Source organism: Mandrillus leucophaeus, unplaced genomic scaffold, assembly GCF_000951045.1.
Source record: "Mandrillus leucophaeus isolate KB7577 unplaced genomic scaffold, Mleu.le_1.0 Scaffold722, whole genome shotgun sequence".
Classification (NCBI taxonomy): domain Eukaryota; kingdom Metazoa; phylum Chordata; class Mammalia; order Primates; family Cercopithecidae; genus Mandrillus; species Mandrillus leucophaeus.
The window spans coordinates 202,330-222,900 of NW_012107831.1; the positions used below are offsets into that span (position 1 = coordinate 202,330).

General features: G+C 35.1%; 1 protein-coding gene across 1 annotated transcript in view; it reads right to left on the minus strand.

Moving 5' to 3' along the window:
• TMPRSS11E (transmembrane protease, serine 11E) overlaps nt 1–18,949 on the minus strand; it is a 49,954-nt gene extending 31,005 nt beyond the window's left edge. The window contains exons 1-3 of the mRNA XM_011965382.1: nt 18,884–18,949; nt 4,793–4,917; nt 28–149 (exon numbers count right to left, since the gene is read on the minus strand). Of these exons, the coding sequence (XP_011820772.1) occupies nt 28–149; nt 4,793–4,917; nt 18,884–18,891 (255 nt within the window). The 5' untranslated portion in view covers nt 18,892–18,949. The remainder of the gene's footprint in view (nt 1–27; nt 150–4,792; nt 4,918–18,883) is intronic.
• Nucleotides 18,950–20,571: the final 1,622 nt, after the last annotated feature.

Below are 20,571 nucleotides of genomic sequence, written 5' to 3' on the forward strand. Positions count from 1 at the left end.
ACCAGAAGTGGATGACAAATTGCTTACCATTGATTCAAGTCTCTGGCTCATTTCTGTAAAATTGTTAGAAGCCTCTCTGCCAAACTCAGCATATAGTTTGTCAGTTGTAAATGACAATGTGCTATAGTAATTGTAGGTCTTCCTTTGATCTACAAGGAAAGAAGCAAAACCCTATCTTAATTTTTATCAGATGGGTGTAAAGCATCATTATTTCCCCACTTGGTTGTTGCTAGAAGACTGAAACAGGAAGGAATGCTCTTAGCACAGATCATCATCATCATCATCCTGCCCCAGGCCTCATAGTTATCTCAGGATATAAAACAACATTTATCATCATGTGATTTAGAGTATCAAAGCTGTAAGAAATGCCTGGTGTTCCTGGAGTACTGTACAAGTAGCTCATCAGAAAAGTGGGCTGATTATTCATCTGTTATTCATTCCTCAGTAAGCCACAAGAGAGAGCAAGTCATGCCATCTGAGCATACAAACAGGGATGGATTCAGAAGCCTCCCAAGGGTCACTGTATTTGTATATTCCAAATATAGATTTTCTTTTCCCTTCCATCAACTATACATCAATTCTGTCCACAAGAACTCTAGTTTGGGAAAATTTATTTTGGCTGAAAAGGAAGATGAGGTTAGAAATTAAAATGCAAGGGATTCAGTAAATAGAGGTTTAGGGAACTAAAGTTGCCACCTGGCATAATCTTCCAGGGACACTATTTAGTTTCACCTGGCTCCCTTGTCACTGCATGTATGTTTTTCCTACCAACCACAGGGGTTGGCTTGTCTGCTCCTTAGCCACTGTCTCTACCTTCTGCATCCAATTTAAGCAACCCACATTTTTGACCTGCTGAAAAGTTAATGTCACATAACTTTTCCTCTACCCTCCAGTGCATGAAGAAAGCACACAGCCCTCAGAAAATTAATGTATTCATTCAACAAATATTAATGCCAGCCACTTTTCAGCGAGAGACACTGTGTCAAGCATTAGAAATACACAGGTGATCAAGACAGTTGTATGTAGTTACTATAGGAAATCAGAGTGTGGCTCATCCAGTCACAGTCTCTCTCCTCCTCTCTCTTCTTTCCTATTCTTTCCCTCTTCACTTAAACCGCAGAAGAAAAATAAAATAACACTGAACACCAATGTCCCTGGTACAGTCACATATCTCATTTAATTTATAATAACTCCACAAAAAGGCAATATTATCCACATTTAACAGATTACAGTCTTGGAAATGTAAATAACTTGCCCAAGCCCAGCAGGGCATAGCCAAGACTAACTTCCAGAATACAGACTTATTTCACAAGCTGCTTCTTAGAGAAAACAAAACAAAACAAAAAAGCCACTTATTGAAGCTACGGGACAAGTCTTTTGTTGTATAAAAGTTATTCAAAAAACTACTAGCATATTTCAAAAAAAACACCCTGGCCATCCAGAGGATTTGATGGGACAGAGAGAAAAGCACTATCAGACTCTGACAAGGGCTGGGGAGGGGTTGGTGATGAATAGAAGAGATGAATGGCAGGCAGAAGACACTGAAAGTTGAGTCGCCAGAGTACTAGAGACCTAAGTGAAGGACTTGGGAGGTTTTACTCTTCCTCCATCCTTCCTCACCTCCCTTTCTCTGAATGGAAGTTTCAAAACTAACTTCAAGTACGGTTTCAAATGTATTGAAATACTGGGAAATAACTCATAACTATCTCTGTAAACTACTGTTCTATTACATTTGTATTTGTAAACATCTGCCTCATGCTTAGCTATAACTTTATGTGGAGTTGTATCCATTCTTCTAGAATTCTGCTTCAAATTTTAATGTAAAAGTGAACTGCCTAGGGAGTGTGTTAAAATGCAGATTCTGGTACATGAGGTCTAAAGTTAGACTCAAGATTTTGCATTTCTACCAAGCTCCCAAGTGATGTTGATGCTTCTGGTAGCTAATCATATGTTAAATAGGTTCTAGACAGAATGGTAACAGACCCCTCTATATCCTTAAATGTAGTTTTTTGACTTATTAGATTGAATGATTTAAAATTGTCATTAGTACAGGTCAAAAATAGTCAAATATTGGTAATTGCATATGGTTTAACCAAGTTAACAACTTATTATCTGTGCTCAATATTTTACTTTACTCTGTAGACTTAAGCATGCCACTGTTAAAACATATTACCAGCTGCCATAAATATATGGTATGAGTAGTTACTAAAACATGTTAGGAATATTAACAGAAAAGTTAAAAATAAGGATAAACATGAGTACTTTTCCAGCAGGTTTGTGATTCTATAATCTGCAATGGTGTTGGCTTATAACAGATTCATCTTCTGACATCCAAATCACACAGGGGCAGAAATGCACGCCCAAAGGCTCCAGACACGAACTGTATACAGAATTCTATGTTGTCCTGGGCTTTATGAAATAAGAACCAAAATGATGTTTTTCCAAATATGATTACCTTCATCTGTATCTGTCTATTTCTGTAACAGATTTTTTTGTTTGGTTTGGTTATTTTGGCATGTCAGCTTCTAAATGTTCATCTGCCGAAACCACTCTGTTAGTTTATACCCCAAAACAGAAAACAGGTCACAAACAGAAGACAGTAACACACATCACAACAATCACTGTTTATTCAGGTGTACTGTGTGGGCAGTGGAAGCTGTGTGTTCAATATTACTCAATTGATCATCCAAACAACAGGATTCAGAAACAGGTTACTGAAAAAATTCTTGCCAAGCTTTCACTATATACATATGAGTAAGATTTATGAATCTTATAAAACTTGGCTTGCGAAGAGGCAAATGAGAAGTAGTAAGAGACATTTTCTCTCACTGAGGTCATTAGCCCCTAGTATTACTAGGAATTCCTTGTGAAGTCAGACAAGCCAAAGTATGGCCCAGGAACATATCATAGGTACGATTCATTCGATATTGTCATTCAGTATTTAATCCACCTAACATGTGCCAAGACTCTGATAAATTCTAGACACACAAAAGTCTGTAAAACAGTCCTAGGCATCCATGGGGACAAATAATGATGCTTACAACAAAGTGGGACTCAGTATACTCAGCAGAATTGTAGAACTATAAAGTTATTTCAGCAATTCATTTTTATTTCAAGTATGTTCCAGGCCTGGCACAGTGGCTTACACCTGTAATCCCAAAACTTTGGGAGGCCAAAGCAGGCAGATCATTTGAGGTCAGAAGTTCAAGACCAGCCTGACGAACATGATGATACCCTGTCTCTGCTAAAAATAGAAAAAATTAGCTGGATGTGGTGGCGCATGCCTATAATCTCAGGTACTCAGGAGGCTGGGGCACAAAAATCACTTGAACCCAGGAGGCAGGGGTTACAGTGAGCCGAGATCAAGCCACTGCACTACAGCCTGGGAACAGATCAAGACTCTGTCTCAAAAAATAAAAAAAAAAAGTATGCTACAGAAAAATCTATTAATAATATGCAGACACTCCAAATTTAAAGACCTGTCTGTATGCAAATTCTACCAAAAAAAATCTTTGTTTTAAATATTTTTTTAAACTATCTAGAAATGATCCATCTTGCTTTGGAAATTGAGATTACACTTGCAGGGACAGTAGAGGAAGACAACCAGATTGCAGAGTACTCTTTCTCGTTATTGGAAAGCAACTTCAACAAGGTCCCAATTAAATTAGAATCAAGTGATTAGCTTCTATGGTTACGGTGCCTTGAACATCCAAGTATAATCTAGTAACAGAGGGAGGTATTAAACTAACAGGTCACGGTTAAGTCAAGTAATTAAAACCCGAAGCAAAGTAGGAGGAAACTTCAGAAGGGTTGTTACATCCTGGAGAACAGTTCTGAAGTACCCTGGAGACCTTTCTAATAACATAGCAACTAACAGTTCATCTAGCAATGAGGTACCTGATAACCGCAGGGTGAACTTCTTTATAATGAGCTTTCTCAGCATACCCTATCCTCTTTAATCACCTACAATATATCCTAAGATGAGATTTTAATAACAGAAATAGGCACTTATTCAACAATGCATCACTATGACTATTTTTCTAACTTCCTGGTACAGAATAGAGCCTACTTTTTTATGACTCCAGATTGTGTCATTGCTTTATTGGCATGTCAGGACTTCAACGAGTTGGATTTTTTTTTTTTTTCTTTTTGAGACCAAGTCTTTCTCTGTTGCCAAGGCTGGAGTGCAGTAGCATGATCTCGGCTCACTGAAATCTCCGCCTCCTGGGTTCAAGTGATTCTCCTGCCTCAGCCCCCCTAGGAGCTGGGACTACAGGGGTACACCATCACATCTGGGTTTTTTTTTTTTTTTTCCTTTTTTTTTAGTAGAGACAGGGTTTCACCATGTTGGCCAGCCTGGCCTCAAACTCCTAACCTCAAGTGATCCACTCGCCTCAGCCTCCCAAAGTGCTGGGATTACAAGCGTGAGCCGCTGCACCCAGTCAGAATTATTTTAAATCGAAGTGCTTGCCCTATGACCTCAAACAACTCAAGACATTGGTTCTAGCTATGCTGTAGTTTTCCCTTGATTAATATTCACTTATTGCTTATTAAGGAAGATGCAAATGAGCATGCTGTTCCCAGCAGAAAGCATCACACATCAAAGATAGAAAACATAATCCTCCTTGACTTATGAGCACTAAATAAGAGACAAAGCAGGTAAAGATTCCTTTGTACAGGTTATGCAAATGAATCTTAGTAATGAAGGAATAAGCCTGAGGCAAATCAAAACAGCAAGGTATGAGGAAATATTTGGGGTAAATTACATGATGCCAAGGCAGGTTATACTTACTGTATCTCACATAATGAACAGTGAGTCCAATGCACACTGCCAGGACGATCAAGGATATGAAGATGACGAGGCCGATAACCCAGGGCTCCCAACAAACTCTTTTCCTAGCCCTCACCACATCTGGCCTAAAGAAGAAAGTAAATAGATAGATTATTTCAGAGCATGCAACACATCCACTCCTTAGACAAAACAGATATTTTTGTGGAATAAAGGACATTCATTTGGAGGGTCGTGTACTGTCTGGGTTTAGAGCACACCCTGGTTCCAGGCTGCTGAGGCCAATCCTGACTCTGACTCCTGTTGTTAGGCAAGTAGTTTGACTTTTCTGTGCTTCAGTTTTTCTCATCCATAAAAGGAAGATGATAATGATAGTACCTATTTCATATGATTATTGTGAGAATTAAATGAAGTACTATATATAAAGTGCTTGTAACAATGCCTGACATGTAGAAAGTGCAATATTAAATGTTAGCTATCACTTGTTGAGCCAGCCACATACTTGATATAGAGTTAGACACTGCAGGAGCTACAAAAATATTTTAAGCCTTTTCTCTAGCACTTTAGAATCTTAAATATCCTTTTTAAATGTGTTACAGCTTGAAGCATACCAGGTTTCAGATAGAGTTGCTAATTCTATGCTTCTAATTTTCCAATCTATTTCCAAACCAAACTTTGAGGATACCTAGAAGAGACAACCAGAGGCCCCTTCCTAAAGAACCTGAGGTTTTGAGCTAATATTTACCTCTAAGCTTTAATGATGATACAGGAAATTCTTTTTGCTTGAGATTCCCTCAACTTCTTCTATTGGTTCTGCCTTCAAAAATACGTGTAACTGGAACACATTGATCCACATGATTTTTGTTTGATTGGTAAAATTGTCCCATTGGGTTATAATATTTGGTAAGCAAACTCTAAAGCCAGAAATGTGAAATAACAAGTCAGAGATGACTAAGGAGTTTGAATACGATACTGTTATTTTAGATTTCTTGAGGCATTTACCATGCCAGTGTATGCTATACTTTTTTTGTTTTTCTAGAGCGCTGTCTGCTATATGAGGACTTGAGGAAAACATGGTATTCTCCTGAAGGAGTACTGGGTGTTGAATCAGAATAAGGAGAATTCTACGTGCAGCCCTTTCATTAACAGGTCTGCGACTTGGACAAATCATTTAAACTCTGAGCTCAATTTCTCCATATATCAGTAAGGAGCAGGATAACCATTCCGTCTAAAGTGCTTTGGGACCTAGAATTAGATCATGAATGTGTAAACAGCAAAGCATTTCACAATAAATACTTTTTGTTTACAGAAATCAAGAACACTCTGTTTCCTGATGACATAGGATCAGGAAGTGATGATATTATCATGTTGGCTCCTGTCACACCATCATTACATCCTGGCTCTGGCTGGGCACAAAATAAAGAGCATTGGCACAGAAGTCAGTGGTATTACCATCGCTACACAACACTGTCCCTGGGGAAGGCACTGAGATGTGGTGGAAGGCTCCAGGGACTCTGCTTGTTCTCCTGCCTTGTTCCTGTGATTTTTCCATGGGTCTGTAACCAGGGAAGCTTTATCTTACTCTCACCAACCTTTCCCATCTCCAGTCTTCCCTTGAGTAGAATTTCAAACACCTGTTCCTAGAATGGCAATTACTGCAATATAAAAAGACTTCTCCACAATGAGATTACTTTTTATGTGCAACTGTGCCTAAGAAACCCCCAAAACTGACTCCTATTCCTTCATCCCTGAATGCTTGCTATTCATCTATTGCAGAAAAAAGGAGATGAGTATAACAGACATAAGCAAAACTGTTGAGGGGAATACGGGCAGAGGTTTCTCAACTAATATCAAAACATGTCAGATGAAGAATATGAATTTGTGCTTGTAGAAAACATGAAATTATCAAAAATACATGATTACTATGTAGAATTGTGAAATATTAGATACTATTTGTTCTACAGTAAGTTTTAATCAAGATAAAAATGTAAACAATGCAGCCATTCTATTGATGAGGTAGGTTTCATGTATTAACATTAAAAAGGTTAATGATAAGTTTTAATTTTAAAAATTATAGAACAATATGCATTCCATGTTTCAGTTTTTCTAAATAATAAAACTATATATATATATCTGTGCGTAACAAAATATACAGAAGACACAACAATTTTTTTTCAGTAAGAAGCAGAATAACAAATAAGTGAGAAACTTTAATTTTAATTCGTGGTTTTGTTTGTTTTATGGTGGATTTTTTAAGAACAAACATTATGACTTTTGAATTAAAAGAAAGTGAGAGAGAGAGACATAGGACATTCTTAAAATATGAAAAAAATAAGGAAGATTACATATGTATTTTCATGGAATTCACATCACTGCAATGTCCAAAGTACCACTGTGATTCCTTTTCTGACCCCCACCTTCCCACATTACTCATGACTATTTTAGTGGCATGCTCTCTTGGGTGGCTAGAAGACAAAAGGGATAACATGGGACAAAGAAAAAAGAGAATCCAGTCAAAAATACTTTGAATAAACAATTAAGAGATTATATTTCTGAGTCCTGCCACCAACTCATTTATTACATAGTCTTGTACCCACAGATTCAATTATCTGTCTTAATTTCTCCATATGAAAAACAAGGATAATAAGTCCAGACTCCTCCTAACCTAATGAGCTAGATAGAGATAAAAATGATAAGGCAGTTTGGTACTTTGAGCTCCCAAGTGGAAAAATCATTGTACAAATAACAAGGATGATAATCATTATCATCATTATTTTAATTATTAGTAATAGTGGTAATGACCACATTACTAAGATGTTTGTCATTTGAAACTTTATTTGTTCTTTTCCCAGTCTGTATAGCATTGTTTTTCAAACTGATTCGCCATATTTGTTTAGCTTTCTTGAGATATAATTGACCCTATTTCTTACTTACTTTTTTATTTTCTCAGTAAGTGATTCAATACTGAATTCCTCCAAACTACAGGTGAAAGAAAATGTGCTCAAAAAAATAGTAAAGTGAATGAATAAATTTATTTTACATATCAACAGACATTTGTATAATTAACCTCCTCCTGAACATACATAAACACTTGTCCAGTCATTATTTTCATCTATCAAAACTTATGTGCACCTATTCATGTAAAATCACCTTCAGATAGACTGATTGAATTCTAATAGCTTTAGTAATATAAAATTGCTTTCTTTATATGATTTTCTTTTCAATCTAGGGACATGTATAATTAGTGACAAGTCAAGTGAATATAACAGTTAAAGTATGCTTATGCTTTTTTAGCCCCAAATTGCCAGAAAACAAGCAATATGTTTAGATCTGCATTATTATTATCACTTATTAATGTGTCATTTTTAGAATAGTGCTAAAAAGGAAAAGCAGCAGCAACAGCAAAAAGACAAGGGGAAAAAGGTACTAATGCAAATAAAGCTAATGGCAAGCACTGGAAAATGACAAGTCAAGGCTCAGTGTTTCAAAGAAAAATTTACCAGAACAAGCCTCTTCACAGCAACACCACCAATCAATAGTGGGTCTTTTTTAAAAAAGAAATTATACTTTAAGAGCTGGGGTACATATGCAGAACGTACAGGTTTGTTACATGGGTATGCACGTGCTATGGTGGATTGCTGCACCCATCAACCCGTTGTCTACATTAGGTATTTCTCCTAATGTTATCCCTCCCCTAGTCCCTCACCCAGGCCCCAGTGTATGATGTCTCCCTCTCTGTGTCCATGTGTCCTCATTGTTTAACTCCCACTTATGAGTGAGAATATTCGGTGTTTGGTTTTCTGTTCTTGTGTTAGTTTGCTGAGAATGATGGTTTCCAGCTTCATCCATGTCCCTGAAAAAGACACGAACTCATTCATTTTATGGCTGCATAGTTTTTCATGGTATATATGTGCCATGTTTTCTTTATCCAGTCTATCGTTGAAAAAGAAAGGAGATGTGTATAACAGACATCATAGATGGGCATCTGGGTTGGTTCCATGTCTTTGCTATTGTGAACAGTGCTGCAATAAACATACGTGTGCATGTGTCTTTATAGTAGCATGATTTATAATCCTTTGGGTATATACCCAGTAATGGGATCACTGGGTCAAATGGTATTTCTGGTTTTAGATCCTTGAAGAATCGCCACACTGTCTTCCACAATGGTTGAACTAGTTTATAGTCCCACCAACAGTGTAAAAGCATTCCTATTTCTCCACATCCTCTCCAGCATCTGTTGCTTCCTGACTTTTCAATGATTGCCATTCTCACTGGCATGAGATGGTATCTCATGGTGCTTTTGACTTGCATTTCTTTAATGGTCAGTGATGATGACCTTTTTTTCATATGTTTGTTGGCTGCATAAATGTCTTCTTTTGAGAAGCATCTGTTCATATCCTTTGCCTACTTTTCTATGGGATTTTTTTTCTTGTAAATTTAAGTTCTTTGTAGATTCTGCATATTAGCCCTTTGTCAGATAAATAGATTGCAAAATTTTTCTCCCATTCTTTAGGTTTCCTGTTCACTCTGATGATAGTTTTTTTTTTTGTTGTTGTTGTTATGCAGAGGCTCTTTAGTTTAATTAGATCCCGTTTGCCAATTTTGGAATTTGTTTCCATTGCTTTTGGTGTTTTAGCCAAGAAGTCTTTGCCCATGCCTATGTCCTGAATGGTATTGCCTAGGTTTTCTTTTAGAGTTTTTATGGTTTTAGGTCTTACATTTAAATTTAATACATCTTGAGTTAATTTTTATATAAGGTATAAGGAAGAGGTCCACTTTCAGTTTTCTGCATGTGACTAGCCAGTTTTCTCAACACAATTTATTAAATAGGGAATTCTTTCCTCATTGCTCCTTTTTATCAGGATTGTCAAAGATCAGATGGTTGTAGATGTGTGGCATCATTTCGGAGGCCTCTATTCTGTTCCATTGGTCTATGTATCTCTTTTGGCATATGTTACATATTTGACTGTAGCTTAGCTCATAGGATTGTGCCTGCTTATCCTATCAATAAAAATATTTGAGATGTGTTTTACATTATGAAAAACTCATACGAGCAAGCATTAGTGACATCATTAATGCTTCTCACACTTTCTAGAACAAGACCATAAAAATATCCACAGTAGAAATAAAATAGAATATTGTATATATATGTGCATGGATTGTATATTTTCATTGCTGTTTTTTTAAAAGAAGAAATACAAGCAAATTACTCCATATAAAATCACAAATAACATATTTCTGTCCTATCCACTGATAGATAAAACACATCTATAAGTATCTAATAGCATCAGCCAGGCCCTTGGGCTGAATTGCAATGTTTGCATTCCCTACCATAATAATTATGCCTAGTTCTCATAGAGAAGTTACAAAACTCAAAGTTTAACTATTTCTGTTTAACCAACCATGAAACTTAAGTGACAGTATCTTTCCCCTGCCTTTAAAAGGAGGTTGTGAAGATTGCATATGATATCAACAGACTTCGTTAGATAGGTGTACTACATAAATATTAGTGGCAACTCAACAGTAAGGACTGTCTCTGACCTCCACTGTGGTTGTCATCAAGGTCTTTATTAAGTTCCCAACTAGATATGGTACAGCACAGGTGACTACAAACTGATTTAAGTTGATCTCTAGAAGTTTGCAACTACATACAGATAGGTGGGTTGCAAAAAAATTAAAGATGTTATTAAGTAATTAGTTATGGGTTTATAGACTTAAACTAAGCTACTGAAGTTTGAATTCTACTAATATATTTGCTTTCTTTCCTCAAACTGGCATTATCTGAGTCAGCAACTTTATACACAACAATATCCCACAGCAAAGTTAATGAGGGATGCCGTTGCAGCCAATCATAGGGAATTCTATGCACTTCAAAGTGTGAAAGAAAAATAAGAATTAACAAACAGTGTGCTGATATCATGGCAAGTGTATCAGAACAAAAATGATTGAGGAACCTGAGCTAGAGACACTTTTGTGGCTGCTAATAGCTTGAGACTTTCAGAAACTTTTTTAAATTTTAGCTGTCTTCCTACCAAATCTTCCTCTTGACATTGTCTAGATGACTCCAAGAAAGTTTGCATGATACAATGGAAGTAGCTCTAAACTGGAAAACCAGTAACCTATGTCTTAGTGTTAGTTCAAACAGATGAGAAATCTGAGAGCATATTCCACATCACACAAGTTCCAGCATCCCCTGAGCCCCAACTTGTATGATGTTGAGTGCTCTCCTTTCCTTCACATGTGAAAACATCAGTGGAAATTTAAATTGATCTAAATGTTCTTCAATTTCCTTCCAAGCTATTGTTCCATGTCTCACATAACACAAAAATGTTAAATATCCTAATTAAAATTCAGCACTTATTAAACAATCAGACTTCAGGTAATTTTTCAAATACCTCATTTTTCTGTTGACTACAACGTCCGATAGTTTGAAATAATCTGCAGCCAAACTAGAGACTACAAGTTATTTGAAATGATCTAACTACCATAGCTGAGAAAGCTAGACTTTGAAAATCATACTTTACTACTTGCATTGAGAAGTTGGTTAAGGAGTACAAAAGTATAGATAGAAGGAATAAGTTCTACTATTCAGTACAGTAGGGAAATCTTAGTTAACAATAACTTGTTGTGTATTTGAAAATAGCTAGAAGAGAACTGTAATATTTCCAACACAAGAAAAGATAAATGTTTCAGGTGATAGACATCCCAGTTACCTTGGTTTGATCATTATACATTGCATACAAGCATCAAAATATCACAGACACCCCCAAAATATGTATAACTATTAAACACCAATTTTTTAAAATCTCTAGACCCTGATTAAAATGTGCCTGAATGTGACAGTTGGGCCACATGCTAACACCCTGTTGTGTCCTCTGGCTTGCTGTTTCTTTAGAAAGCACTGTAAACCATATGCCAACAATTATTTAGACAATCTAGAAATTTCTACACGTAACAAAATTCTGATTTAATTCAGCAATGAAGAGAAATAGAAAAATGTATAGACCCTGTCAATGTTTAAATAATTCTTCCAAAATGAAAAGTGAGTTTTCTTCATTAAAGAATTTTCTGCCCCAGTTACCGACCTAAAATACATGTAAGAATTCAGTTTTAATTTTTGGATGGTACACAAAATTTACGAAATTTTTTATTATATACTCACTTTAACAATTATGTTCTAATATATTGGCATTTAATAATAACATAGTGAAATAAGCTCAGATTCATATTAGAATAAAGTGGGATTTCTGTACAAATTAATGCCATAAAAATTATAAGAAAAGCATTATTTTACCCAAAAGAACAAATACTTTTAGTTACCAATGTCCATGGATTTAATTCATATCTATATAGTGATGACTACCAAATCTATAACTGCAGCTCAGCTCAATTGCCTATACTTCAGAACTATATATCCACCAGCCTATCTATGTTCATCACAATGGGCTATACCTCTTACCATTCAAACTTAATACAGCCATACTAGAAACTCCTAGACACCTATCCCAAATATTTATTCTTTTTTTCCTAATAACAGAAACCTTAATCTTTGGTTAGGCACACAGCCACCAGAAAAATCAAATGGCGCCCCTTGTCCATAGGAGTCAGCATACGAACACTTTCTTTCCAATGGAGTATCCACTTTGTTGGCTAGAATCCTAATATGCATTTCATAGTTAGAATATATATGTGCTAGTTGAAGCACAGATTGCCACAGTAGACCAGGATTTGGAAGACACATAATCAAGCTGGTAGACAACATAATAATGGGAGCCTAAATTCCCAATTATTTGTGAACCTCCCTATTAGCTCTTACCTGCCTACCTCCAGAATTGTTTCACATTAAACAGAATAAAATTCCATTTTATGTAATCCTCTGTTACTCTGGGTTTCCTGTCACTCATAACTAAGTCTGATACTATTATAATATGCAAAACAGATTGTTGCAATCAAGGTAAATTGCCATTTTCACATAATAATCTTTGGGAAAAAGATGACATGAAGACATATATTTACTAATTCTCTGGCAAACTCTGCATATGTGAAAGATGGTAAATTATTTTAACTTAATTTTCTCTAGCGGCATAATTTTGAGATACAATTAATAATTATAATACTAATATACCAGAAGAACAAGGTTCTGGTCAACAGCCTCCTTGTAACAAGCTCTATGATTTTAAGCAAATGACTTCCATTTTCTTGTTAGTGGATAAAGACTTGCGCTTAGGCATCAAACAGCTTGGGGTTAGTCCTAACTGCCTCTTACTAGCTAGGTGACTCTAGGAAAGTTAGTCACCCTCTCTAAACCTACATTTCCCCACTCACAAATGGAGATACTGATAGGACCTAACTCAGAAGATTCTTCTGAAGATTAAATAAAGTAACACAAGGCAGATGCAGATGACACCATGCCAGGCACACAGTAAATACACTACAAAAGTTGGCCATTGCCATTATTTCCTCTTTCATAATGAAAAATTAGTTTTAAGGTCGGTTGAAAAATCCACCCAGATGTCTCACATATGCCTAAGGGAATAAAAGACAGAAAGGTAGAGGAAGCTTCTAGCCTCTATCCCACTCTACCCACAGCAATTCTGCTCCAAACATCAAGGGTCTGCATTAAGCTTCCAGTGCAAAAAGGGATTTAACTAGTAAAGAAAACTTTAAAAAGCATTCATCTTCAAACCCATCCAGTGCAGAGATTTGAATCAGGCAGCTGCCAATTGTCCTATAGTTTAATACAAGAATTTATTACCCTGTTTTTAAAAGGCTAAATGTAGCTTTATTGTTGAATCAAATAATATATCCCCAAATGCCTAATAATGACTTGAATGTACTATATAATTAAAAGATTAGTTTGAAATATTTTTAAAGTGTTCATTTATTATCTTTGGTATTTTCTTAATTAGGAAAGTTGAAACCCTAAAATAAAGTAATTTTTTGAAAGCCAAGGTAAGTTATCTGCACTTCCCCAAGGAAGCACTTCTGATCCCAGAATCATGACCTAGCAGAAGCCAGGGCTAGAAAGAACAGGGCTGATGTGAGAACAGATGTGCTCAGATTCCAGCTCTACCAGTCACTTATGCAGAGATTTGGGAGTCTCAGTCTTCCTAATTTTTGGTTTCCCTAGCTGTAAAGTCATGGTAATATTAAAATTATCTGATTCTCAGGGTTGTAAAGTACCAAATGAGAAAACATATGTTGAAATTATATATGTAGCATATTTATGTCAAATAATATTTTTATTTTTACTATATGTATCCTCCCTAAATTTTACTAACTGTGACCTGATAAGATTTAATGTGAAGTAACTAATTTTAAATGGGCCATATATTTTCATACAAGCTTAAATGGTAATAGTAATAAAAATAACAATAATATGTCTTGGGTCATGTAGTCACCGGTGTTAATTTAACTCTTCTATTTGATTGTATTGACATCAGTGTACAGGTGAAGTGGGAGGACAGACTATCTCTGTCTTGACTGACTCATTCATTCCTGTGGCCACCTGCAAATTATCTTATCTTTGAGCATTTTATTCCCTTCCTTTAGAGAATGCATAGAGCAATGCTTCCTATTCACTGGCCTTAGACGTCTGCTTCAAAGATCATCCATAACAATGTTTCTTGAAAATGTAAATTATTCATCTTTTAAGACAGTAAGTCAGTTAAATCAAAGAAGTAAAAGAATCACTTAGGCAGATGAAGGAGGCATTGTGAGGGTGGCATAGCATTGTGATTAAGAGATAGGCTTTGAAGTCAGATAGACCCAGGTTAACTATCAGTTCTGCCTTTTATTATTACCCCTGGGCAAAAAAAAAAAAAATATTACCTGTCTCAGTCTCATTTTTCTCATCTGTAAAATGAGTATAATAATATAACCATAGGTTGATATAAAGTTTAAATGCATATGATGTTTTAGGACAGTAGTTGGCAGATAGTACATGTAAAACTAAACATAGCAATTATTATTTTGTCCTGCACTGACTCACAGTTCAACTTTTAAAAAAGTGCTAAATCTCTCTGTGTCTGCTTTTGCAGTTTCAAAACAGAGATATCATCTGACATCTTCAGATGAAAGGTTGCAAGATATAATTTAAATATGTCTGTATGGTACTTTGGATCCCCCTAAGATTAGTTCTATCATCTTGGAATTACAATTCTAAAAATATCAGAAATTGCCCAATCACACAGGCCATGTGTGTACCCTGGAGAAGAAGGTTGGGCTTACAGGTTCTGGCATGGCTCGGTGTTTCTGCAGCCCATTTTTCTTTCTCAGCCTCTTAAAACCTTCCTTCTCTCAAGTCCAGTCATTTAAAACCTATTAAAACCTGAAAATGTGAAAGTATTCTTCACAATTCTTATCTATTATCTTCAATGAGAACAGATCCAAATGAGTGCACTTGAAGAACTTCTCTGTGCAGTTTCTCTAAACTCTAACCCTGATAGAGCCATAAAACAAGCCAGAGAACCCATTTCACCTCCTACCCTTGCAGAAGACCTGCTTCACGACTGTTCAATCTACCTCATTCACAAGCACTAAAACCATCAGGCATGCTTATAAAGCTCAGCGCTAATACGGAAACACATGATACTGCTATTTTTCATATTTTTCTGGATTGTTTCTATTTTCTCTTTATGTTGAAGCAATGACATATTTTTGGAGGAAAGCAGAAAACAATGACAGAATAACAAAGATCCATTTAGCAGACAGCTACTGCAGACCAGTGAATTAGTTCTATGAAATGCTGCTCTAAGATAAACTTGATTTTCACAATATAGCAAATGTAATCCTTTTTAGAAAACAGGGATGATGTAGTTAAAGTGCTATACTCTGATCACCTTTGAAACAGTGCAGAAAACTTAGGTCACTCCTTATTTAGTTTAAATACAAAGTCGGTTGTATAAGGGCAGGCAGCATATTTTTTAAAATGTTTTTAAAACTTATAAATGAAAGTAAAATTATACCTCCACACTTCTTCCCTCAGCATAAATGTGCATGATTTCATATTAGTCTTTACATCTTCTGGTTTTTTAAATCTATGCACCAACATTTTCTCCATGTGTGGATATGTGTGGGTTTATTTTCTATTCCTCTGTTGCCATCTATTTTCTCTGTAAACTTTCCAAAGATTCCACTTTTAGCTTCCTACACATGGTAGACAATATGTTATAGGGAAAAAGTATAGATTTTAAAATCAGAAAGATCAGGGTTACTTACTAACAGCCTAGACAATCACAGGTACTTCATCTTTTAAAAGGAATGAAAGCAATAACCGCTTCTCAAAACATTACCAAAATTTAATGAAATCGCATTTTGTAAAATGTACAATATATAGCAGGTGCTCAACAGATAATTTTCTTCCACACAGGACTTAGTATGCAATGAGAACTTACTAGAATTTGTTATATAGATCAGGGCTGATTCTAATTGAAGGAGAAGTATGAGCACATGTTAAATACTCATAGCACAATCATATAGCAACTCTGGGCCTAAGCCTCAAAGGAGTGTCCCTTCAGTATCCCTACTGACTAATGTCACAGGATGACACTGCTAGATTAATTTTATACCAAGGTTTTTCCTGTAAACAAATAGATTTTTATGATCCAAATAAAGTCATCCTCCTTATCAGACACAAACTAACCAAAATGTCCATCTTCTCCCCACTCAGTTTCTCATCCTTGCTGAAATTATCCTCTCTTCCTTAATCATCACCATGTTGCATAAATGAATACTCGTCTCCCTTGAAGGGAAAGGTGACTGGGAGAAAGCACCTCCCATTAAGATGTAATTACACCAATTTAAATAAAACAAAGAACTACTTTTAACAACTGGCCTATTTCATGTATGGTTTAATTTCTTTCAGGCTTACAGGTTTCTTTTTCTTTTTCTATGTCTTTATACTACTAGTGCTTGTCAAACTTTAGGGTAAATAAGAATTATATTGTGTAAATGTTTTAAATATGATTTCCATGTCTCAACCAGAGATTCATTAGAATTTCTGGGATGAGAGTTGGACTTTCCTATTTTTAATAAGTACTGTAATGCAGGGCTCTATGGACCAGACTTTGAGAGATAGTGCTTACCCTATTAAGTAAAAATTAAAGTTGTCCATTTTGCCTTATTTGAATATTACTCATTTCACCTTCATCCATCTCAATATGTCTGGATGTCGATGCCTATAAATTCAGCCTATTTTTAATTCTTCTCAGTGGTTGCTGATAAATATAGTTAGCATACACCCCTATGAACAATAAGTATATTTAATGGATACTTTCTTCTCTTCCCAAATCTCTTTTCTATAAACTTATGCCTGATAAAATGTCCTTTAACTTTCTGTTGTGTGTTTATAAAATTCACATGTTGATCTCTTCATGCTCAAAGAATAGTCCAAAATAAGAGTTTGGAGAAAATGGAAGTACAAGAAGAATAATGTTTACCCAGTTTAAATATTTTCCTGCCTTTAAATTCTAAAAAAAATAAAAAAACAAACAAACAAAAACACCTGATTATTATTCAGGTAGAGTCAAGGAAATCCGAAATCTGACTGAAAAGGAAGGAGCATGCTATTTAATAAAATTTCCCACCTGTTTCTTACATTCTTTCTGAGTTAAAACCAATGACCTTTAAAAGAAATTGTCTACTAATGTCCTAGGATTTCAATTATCCGTCTTTCTCCACAACACTCCTGTTGGCACATTCACGACAGCAAATGTGAATGATAGACCTAATCCTTTTTCGCTCTAGTACATGCTCTTAACTTTTTATCTCATCTAGACCCACTCAAACATAGATGTGCTTCATCTTTTATACAATCTTCAGATCAGGAAGATGTTCTCGTTTGTTGGTTGGTTTTGGTTTTTGGTTTTTTCCTTGAGAGATTACTTGCATCTATTCTGCAGCAGGATTTTTAAAAATAGATACATCTTTTGCTTCAAATTAGAGACTACACTCAGAAAAATTCACTCCAGTATTCCCACATTATACCTCCTCTACACATTTATAACCAAATTCCAAATCACTGACATATACCATAGATACGGTTTGGAATCTATTTAGTATGTTAAGTTTATTGGAAGCTTTCTTGAAGCACTGTTTTCTATAGTAAAGTTAATGAGAAAAAGAGAATAAAACACAAAACCATCATTGGTTGTAAACAAATACTTGCAAAAGGCAGGGAGCCTTGATAAACCCGAAAAAAGTTTTAGTATCTGTAGCTTTTAGTTGCTTCATGGACATGTACAGAAGAGTATTAAGCTTCTAGCTTCTAATAACAAGTATGTAGAACTTTCAACTGATGACAGAACCTGTTTTTCCATGTTAAATGAAGACCACAGATTTCATTCACAGTTTAACATGTTCAAACTCTTCTCAAAGTAAAAACTAATAAAAACTGATATGCCAATATGTGAATCAGGTAAATAAATTTTAATCAGAAGATAAAATTATTTTCAAAGACAAAACTAGTACCCCAAAACCTTGTTACTGATTAGTTTCTAACTTTGAAAGAAAACCTCAAAATGATCAAGACTTATCTTTGGAGAAGTTGACTATGGCCAGGCATATCAGTGGATTTATTTTTTAAATCAGGCTATAACAATTTAGTCATATTATTTTCTTCAGTTGTTTCTGATTCTTTCAAAATATCTAGAATTTTTAAATTTTTAACTACTTACAAAATAAACGTTTTTATCCGCATTATTTTAGACTTTTTTTCATGTACACCTTCTAAAATACAAGTATTTCTCAATAAGACAAACAAAACCCAAGCTAAAAATATGTTATATCTTCCTTGAAACATATAGGCAAAGTAACTAAAAGACAGCTGTCAAACACCATGTACCTTTACATTGTGTAAAACCCTTCTAAAAGTATACAGAAAAACACTGTGGGATACAAAACAAGAGGACAGGAAACAATAATACAGAAAGAACAGAAATCTTTTTCTTGACATAATTTTACGTAAAATCTCAAAAATATGTTTCTATATTTAAAAAAATAATAAATTGTAGATCTACACATTCCTTGGTGTGGCTCATGCCGTTTTAAACTAAAAGTTACCTTAAGACTTCTAGAAAGAAAAAGGGAACTCACCGATACATTGCTGACCAGCAATGAAGACTCCTGTGAAGACTGAGGTCTATATCCAAGTGTGTGCATCCAGCTCTATCAATGACTTTGTGGGCTGAATTGAAGTGAGGAAATAAGTCACTGATGATCTCAACAGAACCAGTCTGACGAGTCTTGGCTGGTGTAGTGGGGACTATATGTGACTAGCAGAACAAGGACAAATTTTACAGGGAGCAAGAGCAAAATATAATTTATAAGCACTTCCTAGGTGTGGGAACTTAAAAACTATTGTCTTAAGATAATTTCTTTTAAGTATTAGTGTAAACCAGATTTTTTAGAAAAGTCAGATGTATAAATTTGGAAAAAAATTTTAAAACTATCTTACTTGACCTTCTCTTGTTTCCAGAGAATAAACTGAGGTTTAATTAAGTTAAATGACTTGGTCAAAAACCAAAGTTATTAAACTGCCAAGCCAGGACTGACATTCATATTTTTTAAACTAGCCTGACACATTTTGAATTTGATTATGTACATAATAAAAGTGTCCCTTTGGTTTTAACTATGTTAGCCATTGAAAATGCATTACAGATTAGAAAAGCATTAATATTTTTAAATTATATGGCATCATTCTTCTAGAAAAAGTAGTTAGTTTGCAAATGTCAACCCATACTTGAGACATTCTATTTCTTTTATTATAGTGGAGACAGGCATATCAGCTCACACTGAGTCCCTACTGTCTTATTTCTGGGACGTAAATAACATTTTTTTTTAATGTGTGCTCACTCACATACTATGCAAATATCTGCGTGTTTGTGTTAGGCATAATCTCTAAATTGCCTTCCCTAATCCTCATAAAACAGAGTAGATGTTTCTTCTCTCTGCTTTCATGGTATCGTAATATTTACCTCATTATACTAGAATTTTTTATTAATTGTATCTCAACTCCACAAGGTTGGGAATTCTTAACAGACTGAAACCCTGTTCCTAGCATATTCAGGCTCTCAAAAATATGCATAGAAAGGATGAGTAGAGGGCGGGGTGCAAAGAAAGGAGGAGAAAAAGAGGGGGTATAACCCATTCTAAAAATCACCTTAAAAAATAAATAAATATTGTTTAATTTCACTACACATCCATTTAGCCAGCAGCTCACCTAAACAAGATGCAGGAGTTGGAATTTATGTAATGTGTGGGATCAGACTGCTAAGAATTGGAATCACTCACCAACAGTAACCCAAGAAACCTCTGTCCTGGGGCATACTATGCTAGGGTCTAGCAACATATATCCTTTTTATCCTGATCACTAGATCACTTACCCTGAGAATAGCATGGATATTTATTCACTTAAAGTCATTCAATATACAGTATTGGGTTTCTGTATACTAATTTAAAAATTACAATTTAGCCAAAAATAAAGAGGCAACAATTACAGTAAAAACTTCCGGGTTATGAGATTAAGCTGTACTTATACAGCCTTTAACAACGTGAAATCTCTGCCAATGAAAGGTTAATATGGTTTAATAATACTATATTCTATTTTATACTCCCATTTTATGAAAATACTGATTATACTCTTGTTTTCAAAGGAAAACAGATTCCTTCTTAGTGTAACTTTGGGCCAAGATTTACCAGACTTATTTTAACAAAATCTCAAGACGTTTTTGTCTTTCACAAAATCAAAATTTCAAATTCAAATAAATTCTTTATATAACCGT